A 24,646-nucleotide genomic window follows, 5' to 3' on the forward strand; every position below is an offset into this window, starting at 1 on the left:
CTCACCACTCATTGTGCTAAGCTAGGCTAGCCGCTCCTCCCTCATCACTCATTGTGCTAAGCTAGGCTAACCGCTCCTCCCTCACCAGTCAAATAATTGAATCTCCCAAAATGTTGGTCTGTTCCTTTTTAATAGAAACGGGTAACGGCTGCTTGACTCGATTCCTCTCACCGCTAAGCCGTGCCTCTGTTTTTATACTCATCTAGAAGTTCTTGGGAGGAGTTCTGCATCTCCGTTCAGTCCCTCAAACCTCCTCATGTTGTTTTTGCAGACTACGACAAGATCTTCCATTTCCTGAAGCAGATCCAGGGCAGTCTGGAGACCCGGCTCATCTTCTTCCAGAAAATCATCAAAGAGGCCGCCAGGTGCTGAGCTCTGCCGCCCTCCTTCTGGCATCGTAGTAGAAGTAATATTATCGTAGTGGGCTGGAGGAAAAACACCATCTGGCGTTGTGGCTTGGAAATGAGCTGCTTGTATTTCACTTTCTAGACCATGTGTTCCAAGAGTTTTTGCCTTTAGGAAATCCCCTCAAGTAAATCCCATTGTCATCTCCTGGGGAGTTCAGAACATGTCAAAGCATTAGCTGGAATTTCTTTTGCCTTTTTTTTGGGGGGGGGGGGGGGGGGTAGTTTTTACTGCAACATTAGTTAAACCCAGCCTTGGTCTATTTCACTGCAAAGCATAACGTGTTTCTGTATATTGTGTCCCCTGCACAGGTTCAAGAAACGTGTTCTGATTGAGCAGCTGGACAACTTTCTAGAAGAGATCCACACCAGGGCCAATAACATGAACCACCTGGACACACTCTGAGACGGGCTCAGCCCCCCTAAACGGAACACGCCCGTTCATGTACCCTACACCCTTCCATCCTTCCCTTTCTCCTCTTTGAGCCCCCCCCCCCCCCCCCTCCCTTCTACCAGGATCCCGCAGAGATGAGGCGGACCGCGTCCGGCGCTCTAGACCACCAACCCGTCAAGAGGACCCCTTGAGTCTCTTCCGTCGCGACAAGCGATTGGTTTCGGCATGAACTATAGGGGGGCGCTCTCTACCCTTTGCTAATGCGTGTCCATTCTCCATAGATCCATGAGGGGCAGCGAGGTGAGAACACACGTGCACGACTGTTGGAGATTAATACGAAAGCACTTGTAGCGCTCTGGGTCTACACAATGAAAAATGGTTGTGTGAACTGTCTACGGCTGCATTCCATTCCGGGGGAAATTGTTCCCCCCTCGCACGCGTGTGCCCTCGTTCGCTCACTTGGAATCTAGAAGGGCATTGAATGCTCTCTAGATCTGGGGATGCACAGGGTTTTTCTGAATGGAATGGAATGGAACGTGGCCTGTACCCAAGCGTGTGTCGTGTGTGTGATGTTCGATCGGATCTAAGCCCTCCCCGTTTGTGATTTTACGGTCGAGCGAGATCATCATAGGAAGGTTTCAGGTTGTGTGTACTTTCCAACCACCTCAGGGCCAATACAGGACACGTGACGTTCTGTCGTGTCCACCAGGAAACGGCTTTGTTTTTGTTTGTCATTTACCGCCTTTTTTGACCCACTGGAAACCGCTCGTCCCCTCGTACGCTTCAGTCCAAACGCGTGTCGGAATGCATTCTGTGTGTGAACTTAATGGTCTCGGTGCACTTCTCAGTGTCCTGCTCGTTAGTTTGACTAATGAAATTTGGTCGTCTGCATTTACCACTCCAGTAATAGAAAAAGCACTCCGTGGCCGAGTCCACCAATAGAAAAAAAAAAGCTCTTGCATTCGGCATAACCTGGCCGGATACAGCCGACGACGAAGGGTCACAACGTTTTCGAAAACGTAGCTACCCGAAGTTTTTATGAAAACTTTTTATGTGGAGACGAGAGATAATGTAGGAATGTATCATCTGGTATGAACAGTCTTCAGCGATACTGGATATCCACGAAAACCTTAATACAAATTTCCGTGGGGAAGTAAATTCTGAATGTTAAGATGTGACATGTTGAAGTACAGGGACCATAAGCTCAGGAACTGACGCTAATGCATCACAGGTAGCAATAACATTGGCACTAGTGGTATTTACCCTTATGTTTGCAGTTATTGTCATCTAAAGTCATTAGTAGACAGTTGTGAAACACACACACTCTTGGCGTGTTGACGAACGGAGGTCTCGGATGCCAACTCATCCTGTGTGCTGGTAGCTGCCAAATATTTAACCCATCCCAAGCGCTCCTCCTCCCGCAGTGAATCGCAAATCAACTCCCCGTCTCTTCCCTTCAGTGCACTTGTGTAAATTTGAGACCGCTTATTTGTTGTTTATAATAAAGGTTCGAGAAATTTAGTTTTTTACGAGGCAAAATGCAATGGTCCCCGATGTCGGTCGAGTCTGTCGGGTCTTCTCGAATCCACACCAGTGCCTCGAGTGAAGTCTGAGCACGGGGTTGATTTGGGATTCAGGGGGCATTCCTCTACCGCCCGCCCTCCCTCCTTCCTCCTCAGACAGGGACCAAATCTGCCATACTTGTCTATGTTTGTGAAGAGGACGCTACCAAAAGAGAGTATTTTGAATACACTGTAAAGATGTAAATAACCTTAGAGTACTATTTAAAAGAGAGGTCGTGGAAAAGACCTTTTTGTAAGTATTTCCATGAATAAAGTTTCTATTTTACACTGTGAAGGGCCATGTAAATAAAGTGTCACAACGTTCTGTAAGGCTGTGATTGTGTGATTTTTATTTTATTTTTTTTAACTAATATTTTAGGAGACTTTGAAGCTCACAGTGGCTCGGCAGTCTGTTACGGTGCTGTGTGGATACTGTGATCCTTCTAACCAGTTGTAATTGTCCTTATCTAAAACTCCGCTCTCGTTTCTTGATCCTCCAATCACAACTGTTGCTTGGGGGCGGGTTTTGGGACGGGTCAATTAAGGGTGCTATAGATAGCATTCAGCCACTAGGTGTCTCACTGGAGCATGTCATTTATATAATCTGGTGCATTCTACGTGGGGGAAATGTAGGGAGGGGATACATTCATTTTGGACCCGCAAATTTTTTCTTGATAAATTCATTAATCAATCTCTTTGGGGGGGGGGGGGGGGGCACCTCTGCTCTGCTCTGCTCTGCTCTGCTCTGAATGAAAAAATGTAAATTGTATATATAACCTTTTTAATTTCTCTTATGGCAAATGAAAAGACAAACACTTAACGTGTAAAAACAGCAGATTTATTAAAATTGTATTTACATATATGTACAAATATATTGTCCCTCTGACTGAAGTGTCTGTGGACTCTCCTGTTGGTCCCCAATAAATACCGGTAGTGAGATAGGGGTGGGGTCAAGTGTGTGGGGCGGGGGATGTTCTCTTAGGTCCTTAGGGTGCCTGGTCAGCCGGATTCAACACCCGTCCCATGAACAAAATGGATCCTGAAACACATTTTGGTATGATTATCACTGTTTCACAACATTACAGATTCTATTTAGGTATCGTTTCCACGTGAGAAAATTATGACATTGAGAATCGACTGAGATTCCAATTCACTGAAATGAGTACCTGTGCTAACTTGTCGCAAAAGGAAGAAGAACGGCCGGTCGGCTTTGAAAACCGGAGCTCTGGATCGTTTCAGTAGCACCATCGCTGAAAGGCAAAGAGACATTCATTAGAAACCATACATAAACGTGTTTTCTTACATGTCTGTATTCAAAATATGATGGAGAATGACCCGAATGGCGCAGTTCCATAACAGCTCATCAGCTTGCAAATGACAAATCAGTTGTCATTTGATTATAATTATACACACAAAAGCACTTAAGTGACTTACACAACCACACACACACTGCTGCTAACATATACCTTGTATTGTATAGTTTGTAATGTATAAAAATAGGGAAACAATGTCCAGACACGCACTCCAGGTTTTTCCAAATTTATTGGCAGCCTGTAATCATGACGTTTCGGTGTGAACACACCTTCAGAATGGCTTGCATGAAGCATGAAGGGTAAGTGACCCTAGTATATACAAGTCAAACAGGAGTGACAACATAGGAAGTGACAACACATTCCCACAAGAGATCTGCAAAAAAGTACAAAATACCACTTACAAGCACAACCTTTTCAGAATTATGTAAATCAAAAAGAAGCGTGTAAATCAAAAAGAAACAGTAAATCACAAAGAGATATATCTATATATAGTTATATATATTTTTTATACAGAGTAGGCCTACATCTTAAACTCTAAACAAAAACACTCATGACCCATATAAGCCATCTTTCAATTATAAATATAAAGAATGATAAATGAAAATAGTAAACAATCGAATGAAATGAAATAATCAAATGAAACGGGTCAAAACATTTTCCTCATTGAGGCCTCTAGGCTCTAGAGACAATCCAATAAGTTAGGACATGATATTTCTGGCTTAAAATACATGGGTATAGAGCAGGTCTTGAGACCACCAAGAGGCGGCGACAGAGACAGGCTCTTGCTACAAAGGGAATGCTTTTATATTCATTTTCTGGATTGTCTAGAGCAGGGGTCAGCAACCTTTTTGACATGGAGTGCCTGTTTGAAATATAGTTGTAACTAGTGTGCCTCAACAATATTCCATGCATCGTAATTTTCTTCTTCTCATAATCAGGTCTTTTTAATGATAATTTTTACATTATTACATCATTATTGTTATTGTTATTATTAACAATATTATTATGATGGTTGTATCAACCCTAAATCTGAGTTGGGGGGGGGTGCAATGCAGACAAACAGCTGCATACAGTGTGACCATTTCACTCACATTTGCCCATTCATTTTTGGTCGTCGGTGTGTGTACTGTACGTGTGCTGTCATAGCTCCACCTACAGGCCTAATGGAGAACACCAGGAGAACACCAGGATGTGAATGGGGGGTGAATGTGAGGTATATCGTGTAAATAAGTTTTGATTGATCGCAAGACTACACTGTAAAAAAATAAATAATACCAGAACTTACAAATATTGAGTTCAGTTACTGTGCATTAAGGTTTTCAGTTTTCAATCCATAATAAGTTAACAGAAAAATAAGTACACAACCACATTATTTCAACCTAATAAAACTATGTTTATTGTCATTGTTTTAAGAACACAAGTTGACTTGGTAATACTCACATTTTGAGTAAAAAAATTGCTTTTAACATGTGCAATGTTCAATGAAATAGAAAAATAAATAATCAAATTTGTTGATTAATCCCACTGGTCACAATGGTGACCGTAATAATGTTTTTGTTAAAAGGCTCTGCAAATGTTACTGAATGATGTAGCAATGTATTTCCAGCTAAATTGAAATAATAAACAAATAAAGGGTCTCAATTAAATATGTGGTAGTAAAAAGAACCTGTGGGAGGATTTCAACAAGATAAATGCGACAACAGTGCAAAATATTTCACTATAGTAGTAAAACAATTTATTTTTTTATTTTTTTTATGCTGCCCCCTGTGCCTATGCAAATGCCCCTGCATGCCTATGCAGGCACGTGTGCCTAGGGTTGCCTACCCCTGGTCTAGAGCCTAGAGGCCTCAATGAGGAAAATGTTTTGACCTGTTTCATTTGATTATTTCATTCGATTGTTTACTATTTTCATTTATCATTCTTTATATTTATAATTGAAAGATGGCTTATATGGGTCATGAGTGTTTTTGTTTAGAGTTTAAGATGTAGGCCTACTCTGTATAAAAAATATAACTATATATCTTTGTGATTTACTGTTTCTTTTTGATTTACACGCTTCTTTTTGATTTACATAATTCTGAAAAGGTCGTGCTTGTAAGTGGTATTTTGTACTTTTTTGCAGATCTCTTGTGGGAATGTGTTGTCACTTCCTATGTTGTCACTTCCTGTTTGACTTGTATATACTAGGGTCACTTACCCTTCATGCTTCATGCAAGCCATTCTGAAGAAGGTGTGTTCACACCGAAACGTCATGATTACAGGCTGCCAATAAATTTGGAAAAACCTGGAGTGCGTGCCTGGACATTGTTTCCCTATTTTTATATATGATATCAGAGGTTACAGCACCCAGTGTCAAGTCTAGTGAGGTGAGCGCGTTCTACAACTTTTTTCATAGTTTGTAATGTATACATAGAATATGTTTTGTTTATTTATACAGTTAGTATAGATAGAATATATGTTGTGTACTAAGTATAGTTTATTAATAGCTCATCTAGTTTATAGTTTGTATAGATAGAATATACGTTGTGTACTAAGTTTAGTTTATTTATAGCTCATCTAGTTTATATTTATAGAATATATCTCATCAAATCTACGGCCGGGAAAAACAAGTTTTTCTGAATGTATGTACTTTACATTATTTAAAAAAAGCTGACAATAAAATAATCAGAATCTGCCTACAAAGACGTCTGCAGTGATGGTGTAACCAGAGGTCCAGTGCTCATGCCACGCGGTACCACGCCGTTCCACCACTTTTCTGAGCAGAAGCATGCACATGCAAGCGCGTGCGCACAAAATTGCGTTCACAACTTTCACTCGACTCGTCGTGCTGTGCGCCAAGTACCGGTACTCACCTATCACCTAGTCTTTGCATAACAATAGCATACCAATAGCATAATGTCGTGGAATATATTATCATGTCATTATGGATCTGTGTTGTTTTATCATTTTACAGACTGTTACACTGAGATCAGCGTAATGTGTGTGTGTCTCTTTAAAAGACACACAATAGTCCTCTGTCCTCCCCGGCCAGCCAAAACAATGTTGTTATTAACTCCTGTAGATGGGAGCCATTTCTGTTGACTTTCAGAATATCCTTGTGTATTAAACTATGTTTTGCCATATAGGCCATAAGCCACATAGACAGTTACAATGAGTATTCTATTATAAAGGCCCAGACTATAGGTCACGGGATTGTGTTTCTTCAGAGCCATAACCCAAGGTTATGGGAACTGTTAGACGGAGCTGTTTTCCTTCCAGGCTATAGCCATAACATAGTCGGATTATTAATTTCTCTAACCAGCCATTTTGTTTTCTTCTACGTCATGTCATGTATTTAATTGTATGTCTGACCAAGGCTCGGGGTCAGTCTTCGGCCAGACGCTAGTGGGTTAACATATACTGTCTCTGGCTGTTGACTGTCCTTTCATTGTGGCCACAGTGAAATAAACTTTCTTCTTATTGTTAATAAACTTTTCTATTATTAATAATGACTCAGAATGATTTGTAAACGGCTCATCGTTTAGTCCATAGAGATTTCCCATTACAGATGGCGACGAGAGAAATTATGGGATATTTTTTTTAACTAGTTTATTAGATTTGAAAGCGATGGGGGTCGAGTTGGCCGTGAAGCGGGCTCTGCGGACAGGTTGAATCTTGAGTTTCAGGGGAAGCGCTTCCTTATCTCAAACTCCTCCGCGCATTGGAAGGGGGGAGAGAACCACCTGCGCCGTCCGTTTTGCTGTCACCTCCGGCTTGAACCTTGGGAACGCGTGGGGAATATTCGGTGAGCTGTTGGCATTCTGTTTAAAGTGGTTTTGTTTTGCATCTATGAAGTAGTTAGGTTACGATTAGATTAGGACGTCTAGGTTGACCAGATAGCGTATGACAGAGTGGTGATTGCCGACGAGCAGTCCAGGGGAGAATTAATATCTCCTGCCTCAAAGCCTCCGAGATAATACAGGAGAAGGGGGATGCCTGTCTACGACTGTCTTGTCAACTCTGACAGGTAAACCTATGGGGATGCGAGTGGGGTATTGAAGTTATTTTTGGGGTTCTGGGTCAAGTGGGTGTCTAACATTAGAAAATTTTTTCTGTGTGTAACCCTCTTGTGTTCCTCTCATTACTTGGATTTAAGGGGTGCATTCTGGTAATTAGCGAGAATTACATTTGTATCCGATAGAGGTAGGCGTGTGCAAAGTGTACTGTGAAGTATGTTAGGAATTACAGGAGTTCATGCAATGGGTCCCACTATTTAGCGTGGGTTATCTTTTAAGCGCTGATTGTTTGTTTTTTTTGTTATTATTTCACAAGGAGGCGGGAAGAGGGTCCGTGCGTGGAGAATACCAAGAGGGGAGGCAGGTGTTGTGTTGTGTGATTAGTTTCTATCACCTATCTGGTCAAAAACTGCAGTTTTTCTGAAAATAAATAGGATAGGGCGTTGTTGATACGCTGTTTTCACAGAGCTTTTTATCTCAGAGTGCTTAGAGGAACCTAATTTTTTGGGGGCCACATATTTTATTTTTGTGTTGTTTTTGTCTGTTAAGGGAAAAAAGAAGCGTGTTAGAGAATGGAGAATGTGGACAGTTTAGAGGAGCAGGGGGCGGCCTGTTGGGTTGTGAGGGAAGAAGCTAACACTCTGTTCTCTTTCTCTTCTCCCACGGTGTGCCCGGGGCTGGATTTCGGGCTCGGTGCCTTTCCGTGTGCGTCACCAGCTGTCCCGCCGCGTCAGCGGTCTCACCGACGACCATCAACTCCGGTGCGAGGAGACAGGCCTCATATGCCACCCCCCGCAGCGGCCACACATGAGGCTGGATCAATAACAGCAGATGAATTGGCCAGACAATTAGAGATGCTGAGGTTGTATGCTCAAGAGCTGACGCAGCGGTCACACCTGTCACTGATAACAGCGGTCGGACAGTCACAGTTAGCCCTGGTGAAAACGGTCTCACAGCTTGGGCAGGGCATCCCGAGGAAGGTCCCGGGAAAGAGGCAGCGCAAAGCTGCTGGTTTTTGTTTTATATGCGGCGGGGCCGGTCATTGGCATACAAATTTTGCCTATAAGGAGGTGTTTGAGAGGAAAAAAGCACAATGGCGAGCGGAGTTGCAAGGCGGGACCGGCCCTCAGCGCATTGACTGGACGCACGGCGGGGAGGCATCGACCTGAGGACAGGATGATGGCAGGCAGAGTATAGCGCACACTCACACATGCTTACATGCACGCACGCTATGAGGAGGGTAGAAAACAATTCGAGTTGAAATGCAATTTGTCATTCGATATTTCCACTGAAAAACCCTATCAGATTTATAACAGAGTGTCATGGAGGAGCACATTGAGGTCTGCACACAGCAAAGTGCTGATCGATAGAAATACAGGTACAGAAATCTACGGCCATGTAAACAAATCACTGACAATGGCCCTTCTGAAATGTTAGATCATTGAGCAACAAATCTTTCTTAATCAATGATCTGATAACTGAAAGTAGTTTGCAATGCATGTGCCTAGTGGCATTTTTTTTTTTTTTTATAAACGCAGGGTTTGTTATCACTGTTTTTTCTCATCGCATTGTACCGGCCACCAAAATACTCATCGATATTTACATAAATTAACACTTATGTCTGTGATCAATACATAGAACTATCCTGCGGGTTGCATGTATCGCGTAGAGAGTCGACACTAGGTCTAAAGGACCCACTGGATAGGTACAGGTACGATATGGTATCTACAGATATGTGAGGGAGAATTATGTGCGTGCTATCATACAATAAATAAATCGATTAATTGCCGCGATGATTAAAATCCTAGTTGAGACCGGCTAGGTGACGTTATTTTTTATAAACGCAGGGGTTGTTATATGTATATATATATATATGTATATGTGTTATATATATATATATATATGGGGGGTAGAGAATTATGTGCGCTATCATACAATAAGTAAATTGATTAATTGCCGCGAGGATTAAAATGAATGCATGATTTTGAGCTTGCCTATAGCAACGCCAGCTACATATAGCTTAACTACATTTCTCAATAGTGTTTCCTTTTAACCGAGTAGCGTTGTGGGTGGTGTTCGTTCAGTGATAACAACATTAGCTAAATAGCTAACAAAATGAATAAACGGGTGGCTACGACACAGAATAACGTTAACACAATTACATGCATCATTGTTTACAATAAGCGGGTGGTCAAAGGACTGACAGCGGGGACAAGTTAAACATGAATCAATTTATTATAACGGGTAGATTGCCTACACACCACAGGGCTACTGTTCTGGGATATAGGGATTTGACGCTTCCTTGGTGTCTTCATCGTTGATTGCCTGTAGTAGCTGCATCTAACATTAGGAGCTAACGTTAAATCGAACCTAAAGTTAGTTGTTCACCAGCAATGGCAACATTTGTTTTATCATTAGCGTATCATTGGTTCAAAAACACAGAACCGGACGAGACAAGTTGTTCGCGCATAGGATAATCACACAACAATACTTCCGGTCCGGTGGGTGGGCTTCAAAATAAAAGTCTAAGAACACCGGAAAAGACGGAGCGGTGGCCTTCAAAATAAAGGTCAAGACGGCGTTTTCCTCCGCGAGTACTCGCGCACATCATGTGACCCAGGATGGCCTATTTCCTCCTCTAGACGTGAGGGGAACACTGTCAATTCCGATAGCTGTAAATAAAACGGAGGTACTATGGTGAACTTCATGAATATGTTTAGCCATTGCATAATCCATGTTGTTAGTTTTGATAGCATATTTATGATCTGCCAGTTGATCAAGTAGGCGGCGTTTCGTACGACCAACATAAAAAGAGTCACATTTGGAACAAGACAGACAGACAGTATATAAATAACATGTGTCGTTTGACAATTAATGAAGCCCCAGAAGTATATGTCTGTTTTGTAACTGGGTGGGTGAAACCTTTTTGATCTTATCACCACATCGCATTGTTTGCAGTGACCACATCTATACGTTCCTATAGGAGGCTTTGGTAACCATGTAGATTTGACATCTGCCGGTAGATGGCTTCGTACTAATTTATCTCCGGGATTGGGAGCTCTCCTAAATGTACAGAGGGGTGGGTCAGGGAATATGTTAGACAGGGCCTCATCACATTGGATCAAGCTCCAATTTTTTTTAATTATATTGCGAACAGCAAAGGCCTTAGTACTATAAGGGGTAGAGAAAAAACACCCTATCGGTTTTCTCTGTCAGTTTCTTTCTTTTTAAGTGGGAGTCGCGTTCTACAGTAGTGGCTTCAGATATAGCTGTTTTAAGAGTATTATGTGTATAGCCACGTTCTCTAAAGCGATCATACATTTCTCCGCTCTTTTCTCTAAAAACAGCCTCACTGTCACAGATTCTACGTACTCTTTTAAATTGGCCGTAGGGAACATTATTGATCAAAGTAGAGGGATGGAAGCTCTCCGCATGTAAAATAGTATTTTTTTATGCGTTAACTTCCTGTACAATGACGTATGTAGGTCACCATTCAAATCTTTAGTGATTTCTAAGTCCAGAAAATGGATCTTATCAGGACTAAAATCTAGAGACAGGTTTATATTTGGGTTAGTGTTGGTCAAATAACTATGAAATGAAGAAAAAGATTGAAAAAACATGGGAAAAATGTATTAAGGTTGCCAACTTCAAGACGATATTATCAGAGCAACATAACCACATACCACTTTAACATGACCTTTAGTGGATTGGAAACTTTATTAACAGATTGCAGAATGGGTACAATACAGTAGGGCTCAATACACACGATTGTTAAGGGGGTGCAGACCGAGGAGACGGGATTTTGTCAACAAAGAAATTTGAAGAAATCATTACCCATAGAATACTGTGTGATGGCCATGTACAGTGGTGCTGTGTATTGCATGTATATATTTATCTATATCTACAGATATTCCTGCATATGTTCCTGTTTATATATTAGATTGGATTCAAATGTATTGTCATTATACAGCACAAGTACAGTATAGATATAGTATATAAAAGCCATAGTAGCTGGCTGAAAAAGAAATAGTTTTTTCTCAAACTCATGTCTGATCACAAAGTGAGAGCGAGCTCTCGCTTGAATACACAGTTAATACATGCATATGACATGGAAGGGACTGGAAAATTACCCGGAGAGAAGGCTGAAATGACTTATTATGACTGACTCTTAAGGAAAACAAGGCAGTTCCCACAACAGTGTGACCTACGGCCTTATACCATTCAGGGCTCTATTACCATCTAGTGGCGTAGACTGGGATGGCAGGGAGGTGTTGATTTAGGACGGGGACCTATCTCAAAGTCAGAAATAAATGTTATTTCTCTCTCTCTCTTTAATCTTATACGTCTGTTTGAGGCGAGACACCCCAGGTGAATAGTCGAATATACTTTTATTTTTATTTTTTGTTGATTTTGAGATTTTGTTATATTTTGCTTCCTAAACATGTCTTCTATGGAACTAGTTACAATAAAACGTCAATATATATTTTTTTTCTTAGTTTATATGTACATAACAAATTGGGAAAGTTTCATAGTGGTATCTATTCAAATATTTTTTGCCTATTAGGGGGTACTACACTGTACTACACTGTTTGTAGCCTGTGTGTAGTTCTGTTCAGTTCAGTCTTAGACCTGTCCTCTGGTAAGGATGTGAAAACTACAACACTCTAAACCTGAGTGACAGTGTAATTGAATGACCTTCGTCCAGCTTCAGAATACATTAGGAGATTGTTTTTAGTTCATGCAACAGTTCCAAATATGAGTATGACACTCACACAAACAATCAGGTTAATTAATGCGACCCCCAATGAAGAGTCTTCTGATAAAAACCAAGACTCGGGAACCACAGTTTTTTATTTCTTTCTCTCTCTTTAATCTTATACGTCTGTCACAGGTTTGTTTTCAGTTATTTTTGAGCTATGTATTGCTTTGATTTTTATTGTTATTTCTCTTTCTCTTTTTCCTTTGGTGAAGTCTCTCGCTGAGCTCTTCAGTCTCCTGTGCGGTCCAGGCACCCCGTCTCTGCCCAAGAAGAGGACGCGCAAAGGACCGCTGTTGAGTGCTGGCCCAGCTATTCTACTGAACCGGGGTTCTGCTCTGCAGTTACAGCTATTCTACTGAACCGGGGTTCTGCTCTGCAGTTACAGCTATTCTACTGAACCGGGGTTCTGCTCTGCAGTTACAGCTATTCTACTGAACCGGGGTTCTGCTCTGCAGTTACAGCTATGACACTGGACAGTTCTCCGTGACCATCAGCCGAGACAAAGATCTGTGAGACGGTTTCCAGCAGGCCTGTTTCATGAGGGCCACAACCAAGGGCCTGAGTGGGGGGACCGACTACAGCTGGTTTCTGAGAAAGTAAGCTGTCCCAATCTGCTCCAGAACTGGGGGGCAGAGGGCCTATCGGCTAGTGAACGTTGGGGCGCTAAGACCATCGACCGACAGCTGACTCCAGTCGGATAGGATCAGTGGTCCTGAGATAAAGATCTTAGTGACAGTTTCCAGCAGGTCTAAGCCATTCACCGGACAGGATCATCGGGACCGAGCCACGGCATACATGGACTGCAGGGGAGGGTGCTTGGACCATCGGCCGGGGGAAGGAGGAGAGACCGTTCCGGGATTCGTCACGGATAATAAATGAGGCAAGTCTGACCCACATCACGTTACATTATCTCAGAAATATTAAGTAATAATGTACTGAACTTTGTTAAAGAATGGAGATGTTTTTACAAATTGTAGTTTTGTTTTGTTTTAGCTATCTGAGGGTATAGCCTTGAGCTTTTCCTCTGCTTGAGGGATTCCAAGCACTGTGCAGTTTGCAGTCACGTGTTCTTGCTGTTATTCTGTTTTCGCTAAGAGTTTTGTGAGAATGTTTTTGTTTTGTATAAGGGGAAATTATCTTTTTGGCGAGATACTCTCCTGGTTTTTTTGTGATTTCTATTTTTTTCAGTTTGGTGGTGGGAGTAGTATGGCCTTGAGCGCCCAGAGCCTGGACACTGTGTTGTGAAATCCCGACCATCCAGACAGGGGTTTTGCTGGAGACCACCTGTTTACCTGTCATCCGTCATCATTCATTGATGTGTGGATTTTGTTCTCCCTCTAGTGACTGTTTTTAGATAATAAAAATTGTTTTTGCTGAGTTATTATAATCTGTGTTATTTTTGGTTTGAATGATAATATTTTTTGTTGTCTTTATGAGGTGATAATGATTGTGATTAATATTATCAAGAGGAGGGAACTGTTGTGGAATATATTATCATGTCATTATGGATCTGTGTTGTTTTATCATTTTACAGACTGTTACACTGAGATCAGCATAATGTGTGTGTGTCTCTTTAAAAGACACACACAATAGTCCTCTGTCCTCCCCGGCCAGCCAAAACAATGTTGTTATTAACTCCTGTAGATGGGAGCCATTTCTGTTGACTTTCAGAATATCCTTGTGTATTAAACTATGTTTTGCCATATAGGCCATAAGCCACATAGACAGTTACAATGAGTATTCTATTATAAAGGCCCAGACTATAGGTCACGGGATTGTGTTTCTTCAGAGCCATAACCCAAGGTTATGGGAACTGTTAGACGGAGCTGTTTTCCTTCCAGGCTATAGCCATAACATAGTCGTATTATTAATTTCTCTAACCAGCCATTTTGTTTTCTTCTACGTCATGTCATGTATTTAATTGTATGTCTGACCAAGGCTCGGGGTCAGTCTTCGGCCAGACGCTAGTGGGTTAACATATACTGTCTCTGGCTGTTGACTGTCCTTTCATTGTGGCCACGGTGTGAAATAAACGTTCTTCTTATTGTTAATAAACTTTTCTATTATTAATAATGACTCAGAATGATTTGTAAACGGCTCATCGTTTAGTCCATAGAGATTTCCCATTACAATAACAAAGAACGAGAAGAGCAAAACCAAAATACAAGCCCTGTACCAATTGGTGGGGGTTTGCTTGAGCTGTGGAACCTCTCACTATGTGACAAATGGTCCTGACTGGAAGGATGAGACATTTCTTAAGTTGTGCTTCAGAAGGAAACTGTCCTTCTGTAAACTGTAAGTTAATTTAGTTTGTATTTACTTTTCTAGTTTAAGTTAATTCAATTAAAGAAATTGTAACTACAATATTGTATAGACAATTACATTTAAAACATTGTTTGTTTTTCAACCATATCTGTTGACAATATAATTTCTTTATATATTGAATGCTACATCCTGCTATCTTTTTCAGCATATCTATTTCAAGGCAATATTTACAAAAACTAAACTAAAACTAGTAATTTCCTATACAAACATGTTTCCTACTATTTATGCATAATAACCATCTGTTCTGTGTGCACGCGAGGGAACATGTATGCGCGCGTGCACGTGGCGTCTTTAAAACAGAGTACAACCACTTCTGAAATTACCACTGCACCCCTGGGTGTAACGGCCATCCGGTGATATTACTTTTTTTGTATTATGGCCTCAACCCCACAAAGCTCGGCAGTATTGGTGCCGATATCAAGCGATATCTCCCATATGATGCGCTTAACTGTGTTATTATAGATTCCTCACCTGTAGCAGCAGCTGCCTTCGTTCCATCCTCTGTGACCTCTATCCTTGCTTCGTGGAAGGCGTCGGACACGTATAGGCCGTCCTCCACTGCGAGAGAAACATCACACAGGTGTAGGTGTCAACTCTTACCTGTAGGTGGCAGTATTGTGATTGTTCTATTTTGACACCAAACCAAAGCTTTAAAAGGGAGAATCTGTAATGTCGCCAAACAGCGACCCCTAGGCAAACGAGCCCCTCTTGGTATTGGGCTTTGTTTACATCTTTTGTTTGATGTTTGGGTTGGATTTTGGTGGGTAAAGGGAAGGAGTTGCTACTATTGACCTCAGACTTCACAGAAGTCTCACAGAATAATAAGTTACTAAACTCGAACTCGGGGACAGACCACCGTTTGACGGCATTACAGATTCTACCTTTAATTGTATTCTACTCTGAATATTCTACAGATCTTTGTAAGACTGGTGTAAATTCACACATTGAACGTGTCCATCTGGAGATTACATTTAGAAACCTTTAGACAAAGAACAATACGAGTCCGTTTTAAAGGTTTTTTTAACTGCCGGTATACTGTACTGTATTTACAGTTGTTCAATCAATCCAAATCACTTTAAGCATGACTGTTCTACAACATTAAAGAACATAACCTTCACTGTCTTTCACTATGAATGTGCAATAACACCTTATCCCATTTAGACCTAAACACCTGCTAATAATGCATTATATAGCCTGCATATACACACAAATGTGTTTCCCGGTTTCAATGGGTTAAAGGCCCAAGCTAAGATCCGAACAAACAAATTGGTATCCCCCATTACCAAAATAAGAATGGAGACGTGTTTTTATTTTCTAGTTTGAATGGGCTCTTGATATGTTGTCCAAATATACGTTTTTAAACATATTCGCTGTTGTTACACTGTTGTATGTTACGCTGATAATGTTTGTAGATCTATACTTTCAAAACATGGTCAGATAATAACGGATTGTGGCTTTAAACATACTGTATAGTCTTAGGCTACGTTCAAACTGCAAGCCTTAGTGCTCAATTCAGATTTATTGCTCAGATCTTTGGCTGTTATTATTTTTTCTTTTTTTTATGTGGCCAATATCAGATTCCAGTGTGAACTGGTGGTCACGCTCCTGAACTGACCCGCATGCGCAAAATAACAATAAGGAAGATGGACGTAAATAATTGTGACAGATCAATGTAGAGTGACGTAAAAGTCGCATGAAAACAAAAGATCAGATCTGTATCTGATTTAGGACCACATCTGATTCATGAAAGTGGCCCAAATCAGAATCGAAAAGATCAGATTCCATGTGATTTGTGCTGTTCACACTGTTGTGAAAAAAATCTGATCCGAGTCACATAATGAGCAAAGGAATCAGATTTGCGCCGCTTTCTGTCTGCAGTGTGAACGTAGGCCTTAGATAATGACGTGGAAGCGCCACCTATCTGAGAACCAACGGTGGACTAGTTGTCTTTACCTGACATGCCGCTGAAGTCAGCTGTTGTGGGGTTGAAGGCGTCACTGATGCCCATGGAGGGCAGCACCGACCGCAGGTTGAACCGACTCTGCATCCTGAACCTGGAGATCACACAGAGAACTCATGATATCTCCATGCAGGTCATCCTGAACCTGGAGATCACACAGAGAACTCATGATATCACCATGCAGGTCATCCTGAACCTGGAGATCACACAGAGAACTCATGATATCTCCATGCAGGTCATCCTGAACCTGGAGATCACACAGAGAACTCATGATATCTCCATGCAGGTCAACGAAACTGGCCAGGAGATTCACAAGGCCTTGTGATTGTATGTGGCTGTGATATCTTTATACTGGAGGTTGTGTTTGTACAGTATGTGAGTACACTGTAGCACTCAACACTTCGATGAACAATGTTACTCAGCTGATAGAGTTGTGCCCTTCCTGCTGTCTTGTTGTACAAAACTTGTAAGTCGCTTTGGATAAAAGCGTCAGCTAAATGACTAAATGTAATTGTATGTGGCTGTGATATCTGTAACAGAGGTTGTGTTTGTATGTGGTTGTGATATCTGTGTAATGAAGGTTGTGTTTGTATGTGGCTGTGATATCTTTGTAATGGAGGTTGTGTTTGTACAGTATGTGGCTGTGATATCTTTGTAATGGAGGTTGTGTTTGTACAGTATGTGGCTGTGATATCTTTGTAATGGAGGTTGTGTTTGTACAGTATGTGGCTGTGATATCTTTGTACTTGAGGTAATTTTGCATGATTGCATTAATTTGCCAAAGGACAATAATATGGGAAACAATTTTACAGATTTGCCATAAACTAATTAAAGGTGCTGTGTTTTTTTCTAATAAACTTTTTATAAGTGTTAAGTAGCTCTAAATTCCGACAGCCATCACCAGTGTTTGGTCAGTTACATGGGTCTCCCAGTGCCTCCGCTCTGCAGTAAACAGAAAATACATTTCCTGGTATCCCGTTCCCACTTTATCCAATCAGGAAAGAGAACCTTATATTCTTTCACTTATTGCAGTTAATCTTGCCAAGCCAAATTTGCTTACTGCACTGGCAGATTAGTTTTACTTTGTGATGGCTGTCAGAATGTAGAGCGATTATTCCAACATGTAGACCACTTAATTTAACAAGAAAATACCACTTGCAGTACAGCACCTTTGAATACGGTTAACGGACAATATTCTAAGACTACGATTCGACTGAGAGTTTCTTTGGCCGAGGACGACCAGTCTGTCGTCCGTAAGATCTCTACCTGGGCAGGAAGACGTCCATCTTGGTCCTGCGTAGGCCCACGTCCCAGGAGGCCACCTGCCTGAGGGTGAGCTGGGACTCCAGGGAGGACAGGGGGGTCTTCCGGTCACTGGGCAGGGCCACCAGCAGGCTGAGGGCACGGCCCAGGTAGGGCAGCTCCAGCACCGTGTAGCGCTGCTCCGTCACCGTGCGGAACTGGCCTGTCCAAGGAGAGAGAGGCACCGGGGAGATAATGAGTAATGAGATAGAAATGTTGTTCGCCAATTCTGTCCAAAATCTAAATGGCTTTACCTGACCTATTAACGTTTAGATGTCTCGTTTCAGTGAATTGAATGAGATTACAGTTTTTCTCAATTGCTTTGGTGCATTTCTCTGATCAGAATTAAAGTTCTCATAACTGTTAGTTCAACCTCCACAACATTGTTTAATTTGTGCACATCATAGTAGCAGTTTCTCATTCCTCCGAACAAATTGCAAATGCTTTTGGACATGCATCAATTGCTTTCATACAATTCTCTGCTGTTTTATAACATTATCATTTGCTTAGGTCATGTCAGTCAAAATGAACTATACTTATGACTGCTGAATAGTCATTCCATATAAAACTAATAGTCCTCATTTCATTGCTTGAGTCATTAGTTACATACAAATATGTTGAACTAGTTGTCAAAATCTGTCAAGCAAATTTTATACATTTCTTTATAATTTTTCCCCTGAATGGAGCTGGATGCCAGGGAATCGCTGCACACATTCATATATGTTGATGAGGCGGGTTTCAATCTGGCAAAAGGTAGAAGGCGTGGAAGGAATCGCATTGGACAGAGAGCAACCACTGATGTCCCAGGACAACGAGGAGGGAATATTACAATGTGTGCAGCCATCTCAGAAAACGGCGTCCTCACCCATATGCCCCGCATTGGTCCATACAACACACAACATCTGCTGACTTTTTTAGACACTCTTTACAGGGACATAATCCCTGAGAATGAGAGGGGTCTAAATGGCGACCATCTGACCAAGTACGTTGTTGTATGGGATAATGTGCGTTTTCACCACGCAATTCTGGTCACACAGTGGTTTGCAGCACATGAAAGGATGCTGGTGGAATATCTCCCTCCCTACTCCCCATTCCTGAATCCAATAGCCAGACAGACAGGAACGTCTGGATGTGGATGAATGATTTACAGTACTGTGTATGTTGTATGTTCCAATTCAGTTCCAATATGTACTGCAATATTGTTTACAGTTGTGCACAGCTCTACCCAAAGGCCAAAGGGTGTTTCTTATGTTTGTTGTAAATTAGTTTGTATTTTTCTTTTGCACAATGCTGTGAACAAATTAAAATTGCAAAGAGCATATGCAGTAAAAAATGTGAAACATACGTGTCTTGTACTCATTTACCTCACTAAATACAGCAATGTGTAACTGTAGATTTCAAATGGCTGTGCAAATAGTGTATAGTGCTGTTTTGAGCATTTTCAGAAAGTGTCACCAAGATCTGACTTTTTTTGCATTGGAAAACACTTACAGAGTGAACTGTCATAACGAAAACTTGGCAAAGCCATTTGACTATCTTGTTCATAAACAATGGTGTCAGGACTTTTCATTTTGATGACAGTGACACTTTCATTGACATGAATACTTGCTTTTGAGGAATGAATTATCCATTTTGAGCATGTGACACGCTTCTGCAGGTTATCACCTAGGTTTTGCAGTTTGTACTAATTGTTTTGAGAAATGCACTAACAGTTATGAGAACTTTAATTCTGATCAGAGAAATGCACCAAAGCAATTGAGAAAAACTGTAATTGCATGTGCCACTATGCATCCATTGGTATCAATTGCTCTATGATAGATAGATAGATAGATAGATAGATAGATAGATAGATAGATAGATATATAGATAGATAGATAGATAGATAGATAGATAGATAGATAGATAGATAGATAGATAGATAGATAGATAGATAGATAGATAGATAGATACTGTAGATAGATACTGTAGATAGATACTGTAGATAGATACTGTAGATAGATACTGTAGATAGATAGATAGATAGATAGATAGATAGATAGATACTGTAGATAGATACTGTAGATAGATAGATAGATAGATAGATAGATAGATAGATAGATAGATAGATAGATAGATAGATAGACAGACAGACAGACAGACAGACAGACAGACAGACAGACAGACAGACAGACAGACAGACAGACAGACAGACAGACAGACAGACAGACAGACAGACAGACAGACAGACAGACAGATAGATAGATAGATAGATAGATAGATAGATAGATAGATAGATAGATAGATAGATAGATAGATAGATAGATAGATAGATAGATAGATAGATAGATAGATAGATAGATAGACAGATACTGTAGGACAGACAGACAGACAGATATATCGATAGATAGATACTACAGACAGACAGACAGACAGACAGACATCTCTTACCAAAGTTGACCTCTGTGGCCTGGTACATCATGGGCACCTTGATGGCACTCCCGTCGGAGAGGGTGAAGGGCAGGTTCTGGGTGTCGGTGAAGAGGAACTGCTTCTGCCAGACCCCCCGGAAGGCCACCGTGTTGACCAGGGCCATCTGGAGCCGCTGGCCCCACCACGAGGCCTCTCCCTGGGCCTCGCCTGAGCCCGACAGCTCCCCGCTACTGCTCCCCGACTGCAGGGGCCACATGTCTTCTGCGAGCGGGGAAGGGAGGAAACGTCGAAGGTTAAACAGAATCTGCGGCTCCTTTCTGGCTGTGTTTTCTTTGTGTCGCGTTCAGTCCTTATGACTCAGCGGTTCTCACAGAAGGGAAAGCATTTAGCATACACCCAGTTGAGTGTTGATACCACTGGCACTAATCAAAAGGCAAGCATGAAACGGCAATTAAAGGTTTGTACGCAGAGTCATGTGAAATTGGATGCTTGTGTCATCTTTGCCTCGATCATAAAAATACACTCAGACAAAATTAAAGGCTTTCGGAGGGCCGGCGTCGCTCACCACTGCCACGGCTGCGCCCCCACTGCTCCGGCGGGCCGCGCGTGCGGTTGGGTTTGCTGAAGTTGGCGCGGACCAGACCGCTGTTGGCCCAGGCGGCGGCGTGGCGGGTGAACTCCGTCAGGAGCCGGATGCCACTCTGGACGACCAGGGCACAGGCGCGCTGCAGCCGCACCCCCTGGCTGGAGTTCCCCACATCCCCCTGAGAGCGCAGCAGGAAGTCCTGCACCTGCACGTCTGAGAGATAAAAGAGAAGGACGGGCAGAGGTCAGAGATCAGAGATGACACGCGAGGAGCGACGTGAATTCATTTGACATTTTGTCAGTTAAGTTAGTCATTTAGTCATTTAAGTTAGTCATTTAATTCATTTAAGTAATTTAGTCATTTAAGTAATTTAGTCATTTAAGTTAGTAATTTAGTCATTTAAGTTAGTCATTTAGTAATTTAAGTTAGTAATTTAGTAATTTAAGTTAGTCACGTAGTCATTTAAGTTAGTAATTTAGTCATTTAAGTTAGTCATTTAGTCATTTAAGTTATAGTCACATAGTCATTTAAGTTAGTAATTTAGTCATTTAAGTTAGTAATTTAGTCATTTATTCAAGTTTTGTTTTATTTGTCACATATAATGTACATTACAGTGAAATGCTTGGTTCTGTATGAGCCTCCTGAGATTGTGCTTCACAGTTCATACAGTAAAAAAAAGTAAAGACCAAACACTATACAAAATATACAATATACTTAAGTACACAATGCAACAAAATGCAAACACGAGGTAGAGATGTAGTGCAAATCTTTTAGTAATAAATAGGTGTAGTGTTAAAAAGTGTTTAAAGTGTCTAAAGTTAATGTTAAGGTGAGTTTAAAGTGAGTGTGTGCATGTGGATGTGTGCAATGAATGTAGAATGGATGGGTTAGTGTTGCATAGAGTTATTGAGCATCTAGCATTTAGCTGACACTTCTGTACAACAAGTCAGCTGGAAGGGTAGAACTCTGGCAGCTAAGGGTCAGTAAGATTGTTCATCAAACTGTGTTGAACTTGAGTACTACAGTCTTGAGTGCATAGTAGTATAGACATATTAGCATAGTAGGTAGTAATAGGCAAGGTATATTCCTTAGTAGCAAAGTGCATAATAGTAAAAGACAGTACGAGGTTAGTATTTTGTTGTTTCGATTTGTTATTTCATTTCAGATATTGATTGAAGAAGTGTGTTTTCAGTCGACGGCGGAAAATTGTGCGGGTTTCAACTGTCCTGACTGTGGTGCATGGGGAAGTTATCCCTACTATTAGAAATAACATCTACACTCTCCCTGCTGTTAGAAATAACATCTACGCTCTCGGCTCTCCCTGCTGTTAGAAATAACATCTACGCTCTCCCTGCTGTTAAAAATAACATTTACTCTCTCCCTGCTGTTAGAAATACTTAAGTTTGTTTCATTTTGAGTGAACCTTCAAGGTAAAAGCAGTGCCGTGTTCAGCATCAGTGCAGCCACCCGTCTACCTTTCACACACAGCAACGTCTCTTACTAAAACACACCGAGGTCATGGAAATGATGACAGTCAAAATGATGCACAGGGCTAGTGGTTAAAACGTCATTAAGCTCTTTCCACGACTTGCCAAGTATGATTACAGTTCCCTCGGGGATGGCAGTTATTCTCAACACCAGCATTCTGTAATGCCGCCGTGATCCTGTTTGTTTTCATGTGTTTGTAATATACCACGGTGACCTCTCGACCCCTGAGTCCCTGGGCCTTGCCCTGCGGCGCGTAATGAGATTAGAGTTGATGCGAAGGCGGGCATTATGGCTCCAGACACCGCTGTGCTCTGCCCCAGAGGCTGCATGGCCGGCAGGCTCCAGCACTCCACCACCCCACCTGGTACCAACAGCACTGAGACAATCCTGGACCCAGAGCGGACCGTGGGCCCAGGCCAGGAACCACCGCTACTACGACTAGACCCGGCCGGGGCCCAAACTCTCTCTCCGAACACGCGGCTACACTTCAACCCGATCTCGCGTAAATAAAGTAAATACAAATGGTAAATGGTGCTTACCTTAAACTAACCATAACGTTAACCACACTGTTACCTTAAACTAACCATAACGTTAACCACAGTTACCTTAAACTAACCATAACGTTAACCACACTGTTACCTTAAACTAACCATAACCCTAACTTTCTATCTTAATGTTAAAACAAACCATCATCATAATATTGCTGTGTTTGTATCAGGGTGGGTGTCTTGTCTAGTGGTCTAGTGAGTGTACTCGCCCCCCCCCCCACAACCATTGTTAGTTTGACTCCTCCTCCTTGGACTTTTGCTGATACAAAACGTAAATATATTATGTATATAACAATACATAAATATATTACGTATGGCTATAAAGGCTGTACCTTTATTTACATTTTCTGATGAGGCCGTGTTCTATATATAGAGTTGAGAATGAGATGAGAGAGAAATGAGAACAATATCCATCTGTGACCTATCACACCCAGCCACCCATATTCCACGATGACCGGCTTTGACCTTTGACCTCTCGAGTGATGTGCTCAGTGGACGGGCTGACCCCTACCGTTGACGTTGTATCCGAGCGTCCCCTCCAGCTGAGCCAGCGTGTTCCCCCGGGCGCCCAGCTGCAGCAGGCCCAGGGACAACGACACGCTCACCGGCGACACGATCAGGTTGGAGTTGTTCTCCGTCTCTGCGAGCGATCGGTAGAGGCCGACGGCGAACCTGGTGTGCAGCTCCTCCATGGTGTCTTGTAGGCTGCCATTGCAGTGGCTGCTATCGACCAACCAGAGGCAAATGAAGAGGGAAGCCATTGGGAGGTGACACATGGCCCTATAGTGCTGTGGGGTCAAAGGTCGAAAGATGATGTTTTCGGAGTTCCAAAGGCAAGTCACTGTAAGACAAAAAAAATTGTTGGTAAAAATTCCTATATCCAGTCTGGTCAGTACTGACATCCAGCTAGGAGAGTTTGTCCCTAATCACCCTTTACCTCAGTCATTCTGATGTAACAAACCGTATTGAGACGTGTTGCTAGCCTTAGCATGACTTGCTTGGGCTATTTTGAGTTAATTGGGTTTCCTCATATCACATAATGTGTGCCTCGCTTACGAATTATGTTATATTGTACTTGCTAATGTTCAAATACACATTTCTAAAAATGTCCTAAGCGAATGATGACGTGATATCTATGGTGATGAATTCAAATGAATGGATTATCTGCTGAAACTACCAAAATATAAAAATCTGAAAAACACAAAGAGTCTGTGTAGACTAGAGACTATAAAAACATTAACATTTTTGATGGATGGATTTTTAAATAATCTAATGTGACATTGTTGACAGCAAAGCACCATGCAACAATTTGATGAATTTTATAATAATAATAATAATAATAATAATAATAATAATAATAATAATAATAAATAATAATAATTAGCCAATTCGATGCGTCTAAATGAGATAATATATATTTTTTAACTACAACTTCCCACTTGTGCATTACGAACGCACGTGCTGAACTTACCTCGAGCGCAGGTGAGACTATATTATCCGCGCGCTTCCCGCCAGTTATCTCTCTCTACTACACGTCGACGACTCCTCAGAAAAAAAATCCACAAGCGCCTTGGAAAAAAAAGCCTACGCGAGAGAGAGGT

General features: G+C 41.6%; 1 protein-coding gene across 1 annotated transcript; it reads right to left on the bottom strand.

Annotated features, from left to right (window-relative positions):
* Positions 1-3,247: 3,247 nt before the first annotated feature.
* serpine3 (serpin peptidase inhibitor, clade E (nexin, plasminogen activator inhibitor type 1), member 3) lies at positions 3,248-24,646 on the bottom strand. Its single transcript, XM_084310456.1, has 9 exons — positions 24,517-24,646; positions 23,557-23,886; positions 20,989-21,222; positions 20,442-20,684; positions 17,979-18,177; positions 16,706-16,806; positions 15,224-15,310; positions 3,527-3,610; positions 3,248-3,399 (listed from the first exon to the last, which is right to left on the bottom strand). Exons 2-9 carry the CDS (start codon positions 23,819-23,821, stop codon positions 3,347-3,349), a joined length of 1,266 nt encoding a protein of 421 aa, XP_084166582.1. The 5' UTR covers positions 23,822-23,886; positions 24,517-24,646; the 3' UTR covers positions 3,248-3,346.

Source organism: Notolepis coatsorum, assembly GCF_963971535.1.
Source record: "Notolepis coatsorum genome assembly, chromosome: 3".
NCBI classification, from domain to species: Eukaryota; Metazoa; Chordata; class Actinopteri; order Aulopiformes; family Paralepididae; genus Notolepis; species Notolepis coatsorum.

What these genes read in the sequence shown, in the direction of transcription:
- serpine3 (XM_084310456.1), bottom strand. Translation starts at nt 23,821, where the DNA reads ATGTGTCACCTCCCAATGGCTTCCCTCTTCATTTGCCTCTGGTTGGTC. An exon ending in ATGGACGTCTTCCTGCCCAG is followed by an intron (nt 16,807 to 17,978) that starts GTAGAGATCTTA and finishes TGTGATCTCCAG; the next exon opens with GTTCAGGATGCAGAGTCGGT. An exon ending in GAAGGCAGCTGCTGCTACAG is followed by an intron (nt 3,611 to 15,223) that starts GTGAGGAATCTA and finishes TTTGCCTTTCAG; the next exon opens with CGATGGTGCTACTGAAACGA.